This window comes from Sinocyclocheilus anshuiensis, unplaced genomic scaffold, assembly GCF_001515605.1.
Source record: "Sinocyclocheilus anshuiensis isolate Anshui unplaced genomic scaffold, SAMN03320099.WGS_v1.1 scaffold1083, whole genome shotgun sequence".
Lineage (NCBI taxonomy): Eukaryota > Metazoa > Chordata > Actinopteri > Cypriniformes > Cyprinidae > Sinocyclocheilus > Sinocyclocheilus anshuiensis.
In genome coordinates, this window is record NW_015544206.1 from 203,974 (window position 1) to 215,087 (window position 11,114).

General features: G+C 37.8%; 1 protein-coding gene across 1 annotated transcript; it reads left to right on the plus strand.

The window, feature by feature from the left end:
- The first annotated feature begins 3,046 nt into the window (after positions 1-3,046).
- On the plus strand, positions 3,047-11,114 carry LOC107696910 (leucine-rich repeat transmembrane neuronal protein 4-like). The gene is made up of 2 exons (XM_016497483.1): positions 3,047-3,147; positions 9,493-11,114. The coding sequence occupies exons 1-2, from the start codon at positions 3,144-3,146 to the stop codon at positions 11,112-11,114; spliced, it is 1,626 nt and encodes a 541-aa protein (XP_016352969.1). The 5' UTR covers positions 3,047-3,143.

Genomic DNA, 11,114 nt, shown 5'->3' on the forward strand with positions numbered 1-11,114 from the left:
TTTGACATTAATTCATGGACTGGAGTGGTGTGGATTATTGTGATGTTTTTATCAGCTGTTTGGACTCTCATTCTGACGGCACCCATCCACTGCAGAGGATCCATTGGTGAGCAAATGATGTAATGCTACTCTCTAAAAAATGCTGGGTTAAATATAACCCAGCGCTGGGTTAAAAAGGGACAAACCCAGCTATTGGGTTGTTTTGACCCAGCGGTTGGGTTGTTTTGAACCCAACCGCTGGGTCAAAACAACCCAATTGCTGGGTTTGTTCCTATTTTACCCAGCACTGGGTTGTATTTAACCCAGCATTTTTTAGAGTGCAGGTACAGTTGAGTCAATAACAACTAAAGTCTGTTTATGAGTTTACATGTCCCTTGCAGAATCTTTAAAGTAATAGTTCACCCAAAAATGAAAAGTTACTTACCCTCAGGCCAGCCAAGATGTAGAAGAGTTTGTTTCTTCATCAGAACAGGTTTGAAAAAACGTACACTCTAAAAAATGCTGGGTTAAATATAAACCAGCGCTGGGTTAAAAAGGGACATTTTTAGAGTGTGGGTAGGTGACAAATAGGCAGTAAAAAATGCTTATTTTGTAAAAGACCATTTTTGAAGAAGAAATGCATATATAGTGTGAAGTCTGATCTTTGAGAAAATATAAAGGGTCACTAACTTCTTCAATTCTTTCATTGTTTTTTTTTTTTTACATTTTCACTGAACTGTACCATAAATTTGTCCTATGGTGTGACATAGCAAAAATTAAGAAGAAAAAAAAACTCTTAATAATATATAAATAGAATGAGAGAGATTTATCTTCATTGTTAGACACTTATTTTTATATGGTGTTATTTATTTAATATGAAATTATAATTAACATCATTTTTTCCCCATGACTTGTTGAACAATTTCAAGACAAACTTTGACAACAAGACAAACTTTGCTGTCATCCGTTCAAAACTGCTGAAAATCATACAATTTTAAGATGAGTGATATTTATATCCCCCCTATTACAATATTCAACTCTTTTTTTTTTTAGATATTTTGAAATAAAAACAAATCTGTGGTTCTTTTATGTGTGTCACACCATAGGACATTACGTCACACTAAAGGACAGAAATGGTAGTTATTAAATCATTTCTATTTAATTTTGAACATGTCAAAAGATAAAGAAAGTGTAATTTTGATACAAACAATATCAACATGTTTTTTAAACAAAACAAAAAAATAATTTGCATCAACAAAATTCAGTCTCTTAGTCAATCAGTATGTTACTGAAACTCTTCTAGCCCTCAGCTGCATGTGTGGCACAGCTAAATATGATTGGTATTCAAACTATATTCATTAAGATGTGAATTATTTTTTTAACTGGCTACACTTTTTAAGGCATCATTTTGATTCTATTTACTTTCTGCATCGTTCTCTTAGGATCTCCTCCCTTCTGGTGGATCCCTGTTAATTTTCTGTCTATATTTCCAAGTCCTCTCTCTTCCACTATTTTCTCTCCCTCAATTCTTTCTGTTTCAAAAACAAATTACCACATTTTATACTTATTTTCATGACACTTTATAACAGTAAAACAAAAACATCAGAAAATAGTTTCTTTAATGTAATTATTGCATTTAAGAACACTGAAAATGATCAAAAAATAATAAAAAAGGAGTTAAATAAATCTTATTTAATTATTTAAAATGCTTTTTAAAGAGACCTTGTCCTCTGGTGTGACATTTTTGTCCTATGGTGTGACAGTACAGGCGTCATACTGGTGGACATTATCTGTCACACCAAAGGACGTTTCAGCCTTTTGTGTCAATTAATTACCTTGCTATTCTGAGCTAACCTGTCATTAGTGGTTAGCAAGATACATTTGCATAATTTTCCATGATTATGTAGTTTAACATACAGTTTTTAATAAAAAAATATCATTTAGGGGTGTCACACCAAAGGACAACAAAACGTAAGACTTTTGTAGTGATTCCAAATAAATTAAATATTTGAACAGTTCTGAGGGAACATTTTTATGTTTTTCTTTTTAATTTATACAAGTTGTAATTTATTGAACCATGCTTGAGACAGTCACACCATAGGACAATTTTGAGATTTGGCTCAAAAATTTAAAAATTCGAATAACACTGCAGCTTTTATAACAACAGGTCCGTGCAGGACAACGAAATGTTTAACCATTTACTGCATTTTAAATAATGCAATTTTAATTATATTAATTTTTATCTTGTGGGACAGTGGAAATGCCATGTCACATCAACAAGCCCACCTACTGTATCTGCTAAGAAATGATAAAAAAAAATAAAAAGCACAAAGCATTAGGAAAAAACTTAAATAATCCCAGGAAAGTGTGGTAAAGTAAGGGGAAAATCGATAAAAAAGCTAGAATATTTAATAATAAATTGCCAGTTTTTCTTGTTAGAAGACATGGACAAAATGGCAACATCCACCTAAATCAAAGTTATGAATTCAAATTAGCCACTATGTTGACAATAGTAGGCCTATTGTGATACAAAATCAAATTCATAATTGATATTTCACCCAATATATAAGAGTGAAATGTGAAAACGTACATATTTAGTCACTCTAAATTGTCTACAGGTAAACAAGAGAGATATTTGATGAATCAACACTTGTTTGAGTTGAGTTAAGAACCTGCAGCCTATCAGCTCCCAGCGCAGATCTTCAATCATTAAACCACTAAACCACAGCCACCCCCAGACGCGTGACGTGCGCAACGCTCCTGAATCGCTCGCAGCGCAACATTGTAACCGGCGGATGCAACACGTCCCTCAGACTCACCGGTGCTGAAGCTGCGCGCCTCCCGAAGATTCCAGCATCCCGCATCCTTTCACAGCTACAGTATGGATCATGATGCCTTTTATCGCCTGATAAACTTCTCTTCGTTTTGTTTTGTCGCTTTACTCATCACGTTCGCATCATCCCGCGATTGAATATTCGTTGGAATCGGTAACCTGACACATCAACTCGGTTTTTGGTAGTTATGCTTGTCAGTTTGACTCTCGCGCAACTGCGCTCAATAAACTGACGCTTTTATTTAGTTGCACTTCAGCACCACCAAAAAGCGCAGAGAGATTTCTGGAGTGAATCACCGTCTAAACACTCAGCTGGAGCAGAACCAGTGTCATGGGTAAGAACACGAAGCCAAGAAACATTTCTGTTGGTTTGCTAAACGAACATATTCTCGCGTTTGAGTGCGTAATGGCATGACAAACAGTCATGTTCAACTTGAATCATCTGTTGCAAATGCGATAATTGTGTCGTTTTGACGCGTTTGTTTATTATGGATTTGTGCGTGTGCGTTTGTTTTGCATGCATTTCCATGGGCAATCAATTTCACCATTCCTGATTTCAGTCATGTTCTTTTCCACCTTTCTGATCATTCATCACTAGACACATGCATTTACTCAAACGCACTGTAATTTATAGTGAAACACGGAGCTGAAATAGAAAAGCGTAATGCTTCTGGACTTTAAAATATGAGCCTTTTTGTACAAAGCGAGTTTATGGTGCGATTTTAAACATATGATGCAACAAATATATTAACAAAAGCATCTCTTTTTCTTGTGTTTGTAGTTTTCTAATTATTATGGACACAGATAAACGGACAAATAATCTTTTTTTTTCTTTAGTGAGAAAATAATGCGCTGTTGCCCACAGTAACGCGTGCAGCACTAGATGTGCGTTTTCTTCTAGATCTACAAGGCTTGGTGCATTTATTTTATCACCATTATAGGAAAACGTCACCCTTTTGCCTTTACTTGTTAATTATGTACATTAATCACACATTTAAACCTATCTAGTTACACACAAAAATGCGACTTTTCCCTTATATATTGTTAGCAAAAACACTGATAAATATTCATAGTCTCACATCTGCATGCATAATATTAATTAAAATAATGACCACAGTCCTATTTTAGATATTTACATGGCACACCTCAAGACATCAACTTCACCAAAAGTATTTCCTTTCAACAACCCATGCTCAGAAGCGCTTTATGATAAGTCTGAATCATATGGAAAGAGGCTTTAATTGGTCTCTTGCTGACAGTTCAGTGGCAACTGATACCTTGCCTTTTGTGTCTTCGCATACAGGCTTCATAATGTTACATTTCCTTGTGCTTCCCACTGAAATCCACAAGCACCACAATCATCATTTGAATCAGTAGCCATGTTTTAATCAATTAAGGCTGTGTATTAGAGAGCCTCCATCTGTGGGCACTGCTGACTCTTTGTGCTGCTTCTGAATTAGGTACAAATAGACGTCTGTCCTGCAGTCATATAGATCACTAACTACTGTACTGTAGAACCGAAGTTCTGCATGTTCCCCAGAAACATTGATGTCACATTTAGCTTCTAATACACACAATTTATATTCGTTCCACAAGTGATTTCAAGTATGGGTTTTGAGCTTTATGTGATATCTTCAATCATTATAATTCAGATATATAGTCAATTATAAACAAAAACCTGCTTAAAACCAAATTGTAGGGCCAAGGTTTGATCAGTTTGAGCTAAGCCTGCTATTATGTTGAACCAAATGTTGGAAGAACTCACCTATAAAAGGAGCATGTGAGGTCCTCCTACAGAAACTGCACCTGAAAACCAGAGAATTCCCATACTTGGCATAATGTGCGGAGCTGCAGATCATCCTGTGATCAAATCTTTAACAAATACTCCATTTTGAGTCTCAGAGCTAAACAGTGTTAAATGAAGTATGTTGACATGAAAAATTCATTTTCAAACCACAGATATGTTAATGTGAGTGAACACTTAATGTATGCCAGAGTAACTATGAGAAAACACCAGCTGATAACTGTATGCTCTATCAAGATTAATCTAATTTATTCTTATTATCAAAATGCATTATCTTAAGGACTCCAGGGCAAAGAAGGGCTTTGCCCATATGGCACAAATCCAACTGCATTAAGAATATTTTGATATTCCAGTCATGCACATCAAAGTAGCTTTAATAGAGTTAACCATGACTGGTTACTTTGCCCAGACTGCAGAAGTAGCCACAACACAGTTTACTCACTTGGTAAACACTTAAAAGTCAACATGTTTTACGTAATATGTTTCTTTTTTTATTATTACTATTACTACTAATACTACTACAGATTCATCCATGAATGTTTCTAAATACATCAATCTAAAATCAAATTAATTCAGAATAAATAAATGCATACATAGATAGATAGCAATCATAATTTTTCATTAAAACGTAAGATCTCATTCTGCCTCGGGAACAACTTTCCTTTTGTCTTATGTCACTTAGACTTTAATGCTAACCAATAGTCAAATAGTTATTTAAGCATAGTTTTAAGTTACTGACAAAAAGGTACAAAAGCTGTCACTGGGGCGGCTAAAGGGTGCATAATATGTACTTTGAAGGTACATATTAGTACCTTTTGAAAAGGTACTGCCCCAGTGACAGCTTTTGTACCTTTTTGTCCAAGAGTGTAGGCAATGCAGCCTATGTAATTATAAAATAAACAACGACAGCAAGGATTTGAAAAAGCAGTTTTTCAACTGGGATAAGTAGAGATGCTCTGGAGTGAACTTGACCTTCACGCCTCCACGACCCAGTCCTCAAAGCCTCCTCAAAAGTGAGTGTTTCAGGAGGGGAGTAGTCCTTCAAACCCACTGTAAACTCACATTATGACTCTATTTTACTATGAAACACCCACTTTAAACCCTAAAATCATAAAATCAAGTCTCACCCTTTTGTGGCATTGGATATGCTGTTTCTCTAAATGAATCACACTACGGAAACAAAACGGGTTTCTGAAAAAGAGCAACTCACAGTGCAATCAAGATATATTTTCCATAAGCATGTATGCTCTCTGGGATTTGAACCCATGACCTTGGCGTTGAATGCAACATTTGAGCTATAGTAATTGCCCAGAGAACAGATGGGGTTGAATGCTTGTTAATTCCAGCTTCATCACTGACAAAAAAATAATGAAATTCTCAGAACCACAATGTTTTCACCTTTTCCTCAGGCAAGGTTTAGTTTGCTCTCCCCTATGGCTCTTGACAAGGCTTGTATTTCAATCAGATCCATTTTCCTTATGATCGAATGACACACAATAGACTCAAATTAGGATTAGACGTTAAACGTTAAACTCTGAGGACACAGAGAAAAAGGCATTACAAAAGCACAGCTAACTCCTCGCGAGGAGAGTCCATTGGGAAGGGAAGTCCCCGTGGACAGTCAGCCTGAAAAAAAAGGAGACTTTAATAGACCTCATTGGAAAGTGTTGGGAACACATTCTGTGGACTGGGAATTGATGCTCGAGTGAAAGTTAATCTACCACAAAGCATGACATCAAGCAACATCCTTCAGAGTTTAAACTAGGGCTATCAATCGACGTGAATTAATTGCATGATATCCCATTTAATTAATAATTTTCAAATTGATTGCATTTATCAATATTAACTAAGAAAATCTCCCAAATGAAGATAATGCATTCATTAAAAGTTATTTTTTATGTAATTAATTGTACTAAATTTAATTTTCAGCTCTAATTTGAACACAAATGCTTCTCTAGAGTAACTCTTGACCTTTCTCCATCTGGTGCATTTCTAGCTGTGTTGGTTAGTTGTTCTTTGGATAAAAAGACAGGCCCTTCTGCTAGCAACAAAGATCTGTGTACCTGAAGAACTGGATAAATGTGGCCTGTCTGTCACATTTTGCTTTATTTGGTTTGTTACCATGCTACGTTATTTCTCAAACCCTCATCGCATTCATCTTGTTTCTTAATCATCTCCTGCTGAGTCCGGCCCGGGTATTACTCTCCACGTCAGGGTAATGGAACACTGCAGCATTCATTTGAAATATCAACTTGTCTTTTTGCCAAGGGAGATGGCAGCCCTCGTTCTCTCAGCTTCTCTCCTCGTCCTGATGTCGAAGGGCCTGTTAATGGCCTTCTGAACCACAGAAACATGGACACGAGTGTCTCAAATGTCAATTAGTCTTCTTTGGGCCCCTAAAAAAATTTTGTTAAAATGTGGTGGTGACACAGGTGAAAAGTTCACAGTTCCACAGTAAATTATTCATGTCATCTTATGCATCCATCAGATCACAACTATGGCCTCTATAGTGAGGCATTGAGGTAAAAGACAGGGAGCAGCAAAAGACGAAGCAATGTCTGCAACCTGGTTTACTTCCATAATGTGATACATTTCAGATGGATGGATGGATAGCTTGTCCTTTCTTTGTAATTATTGGCAAAATTTACTAGTTATTTCTAATATGCCAATTTATTATCAATGTTGGAAATAGTTGAGATGCGTAATATTTTTTTGGAAACTATGATACTTTTTCAAGTTTTTTTGATGAATAAAATGTTAAAAAGAACAGCATTTATTTGAAATAGAAATCCTTTGTAACAATATACACTACTGTTCAAATGTTTGGTGTCAGTATTTTTTTTCTTTCTTTTTTTGAAAGAAATTATTCATTTTATTCAGCAAGGATGTGTTAAATTGATCAAATGTGGTAGTAAAGACTTAAATTGTTAGAAAAGAGAATAAATGTTGTACTTTTTAACTTTTTATTCATCAAAGAATCCTGAAAAAAAGTATCACAGGTTCCAAAAATGTTTCCAACATTGATAATAAATCAACATATTAGAATGATTTCTGATGGATCATGTGACACTGATGGCTGATGAAAATTCAGCTTTGCATCATAGAAATAAATTATATTTTAAAGTATATTAAAATAGTAAACCGTTATTTTAAATTGTAATGATGTTTCACAATATTACTGTTTTTTCTGTATTTTTGATCAATTAAATGTAACAGCTTCATGAGCATAAAAGACTTCTTTAAAAAAAAACATTACTGATCCCAGACTTTTGAACAGCAGTGTATAAACCTGAGGCAAAACATATTACATTTTGATGAAACATTCCAAACACAAATTAAGACCAGGATTGTCTTAATTTAAACAGATCCATGTTGATTTCATGTTGAGTTCAAGTAACCTAATTCAAGAAAATCAAAAATCAACACACTGTAGCATGCGGATAGACAGGAAAGCACAACAAAGCTTCAAAAAAAAAAAAAAAATTCCATTACGAACACATCGGGCAGCTATGTTTTTAAAGACATCCTTATCTGCTCAGTTAAGTGAGAGGAAAACATTAAGCGAATAAGCTCTGCAAATCTTTGGCCTTTAATGACTCTCAAAGGTTTAATTTGCTCATTGATTTCTTTAACAGCCAGACATCGAGATTGATTGGTTCACATGCAGCCTTTTTTTGGATGATGTTTTTTCCTGTTGTACCAGTTTAATAACAAGCAGTAGAAAATGTCCCAAATCCATCGAGTAGCCCACTACTCATGAAATATCCTCGAGGAAAACCCATCCATATCTCAGTGGGAGCACTGCTCTCATCTAATTTTTTGTCCCCAATTAAAAGAATGTGCAGTATTAATGGGTCATATAATTACTTATAAAATGTTGTCTTCTTTCTATATAAAAGCCGGTAGGGAATACAGCCAGCTTGCTTGGTTGCGAAGTCTCGTGTTGGAAGAATTATCACATTCTTATGGGTCTTTATCCATTAAGGCGATGTCGCTAATGATCTCTGCTGCTAAGGGAAGCGACGTGGTCTCAATGCCATCTCTCTGTTCCAATAACTAGTCAGCAGGAGATGGGTGACTGGCCTTTAGCCACAGGATGAAACATATTTACTGCCCCAATAGGACACTATTCTATAAAATTGATGACTGTGTAAACCGTTTGGTATGCCCCATTGCTGTTGCACATCTCTTCTTGTTAAAGCATCAACGCAAAGCAGCAGAACAGTGGGAAACTTATTTGTCGTGTGTTACTTGCTAATGATACAAGCAAACTTTGAGACGGATGACCCTGATGTTACCTTTCTCTCATACTTAATTTAGCGTGAAGCCTAAGATGCATTCAGTATTCGGCTGCTTTGTGCTACGTAGATAGTGAATGCTATTTTTAATCTGCAACATTAGTTAAATCTTTTGAGGGGGTGTATGAGAAACGACTAAATGTTCCGTGCATATGTTAGACGTATGCTGATTAGCTCCGCTCTGATAAGTGGATCTCATTGATTTCCATTCATTTAAAACACCCTCTTCGCTTCCCACTCGCTTCCATTTTGGCTAAAACCAGGGTACATTAAAAGGTGTAGTGCTAAATGATGGATAATTCCGCTTGAATTCTCATATTCGATTAGAGGGTCCCCGGTGCATTTTTTTTTTAGATTTCATGCATTATGTCCTAATAGCTTGAAAACAATCAGCACACTCTACAGGATGTTCCCCATCCATCACAATCATGAATCGTTTTCCTTGATGATAAAGATGAGGCTGTGCATAACAGATGAGCGCACCCACTCTGTCACTTGCAAACCTGTGATCTCTAGGGTGAATACTAAAACTGACCTCAAATGTTGTCTGTCTGTGTTCTGTCTGTGTCTCTCCACAGGGCCCTTACTCTGGGAAGGGCGCCTGTCATGTTTTCTTTTCCATGCTTCTGTTCTCCTGCTGCTCAGCAAGGGGGAGCGGATGTGCCCTGTGAGTTGCCGCTGCGAAGGCAAGATTGTTTACTGCGAGTCTGGCGCCTTTCAAGACGTCCCGGAGAACATCTCTCTAGGGTGCCAGGGTCTATCCCTGCGGTACAACAGTCTCTTGTTGTTGCTACCTTACCAGTTTGCTCACCTCAACCAGCTGGTCTGGCTCTACCTGGACCACAATTCAATCAGCGTAGTGGATAGACTGGCTTTCCAGGGACTTCGCAGGCTAAAGGAACTAATCCTAAGCTCTAACAAGATTGCGCAGTTGCAAAACGGCACCTTTGAGACTGTCCCAAACCTGCGCAACCTTGACCTGTCCTACAACCAGCTGCAGGACTTGATGCCGGGGCATTTTCATGGACTACGCAAGCTTCAGAATCTTCACCTGCGATCAAACAACATCAAAAGCATCCCTGTCCGTACTTTTATGGAATGTCGAAGCCTGGAGTTTCTAGATTTGGGTTACAATCGCCTACGGACTATAACTCGTACGACCTTTCTGGGACTGCTCAGGCTGACGGAACTCCACCTTGAGCACAATCAGTTTTCCAGGATTAACTTTTTCCTGTTTCCACGCCTCTTGAATCTGCAGGCTCTTTATCTGCAATGGAATCGCATACGGTCGGTCGTCCAAGGTTCGCCTTGGACTTGGCACACTTTACAGAAATTGGATCTATCGGGCAACGAGATTCAAGTTTTGGATCCGGCTATTTTTGGGTGTCTGCCCAACTTGCATACGCTCAATCTGGAGTCTAACAAGATAAGCAACGTGTCCCAGGAAGTTGTTTCATCGTGGATCTCCATTAGCACTATCAACCTGGCAGGAAACATATGGGACTGTAGCTCTAGTATCTGCCCTCTGGTGTCTTGGCTGAGAAACTTCAGGGGAACTAGAGATGCCAGCATTATTTGCAGCACTCCCAAATCCCTTCAGGGAGAAAGAGTCATGGACACAGTGAGGAACAACTCTGTGTGCGAGGAGATATTCACCGTGGAACCGACCACGGAATTATCTCTTCTTTTGACTACAACTACGACAACTCTTTATGTAACAAAGCCAGCCACAACCACCACCACAACCCCACGCACCACAACTAGACAGCTTTCTCAAGTTACCCACGTACAAAGAGTCACCCCAAAGGTTTTATTCCCTGTTCAGTCCAACAACGAATTCCTACCACCCCTATCGGTAACACCTAGCAGCCTACCCTTCACCCCCGAACCTGAGTTTGAGCATATGACCTTCCACAAGATCATCGCCGGCAGCGTTGCCCTATTTCTCTCTGTGTCTTTAATCCTATTAGTAATTTACGTGTCGTGGCGACGATACCCTAACAGCATGAGGCAACTCCAGCAGCACTCCATTCGACGCAAGCGCAGGAAAAAGACTCGAGAGCCTGAGCACAACATCAACACTCAACTTCAAGAGTATTACCACCTAAGCTACAACCATGCCAATGCCGAGACCATGGACTCTTTGGTTAACGGGGCGTGCACCTGCACCATCTCGGGCTCCAGAGAGTGCGAGGTATGA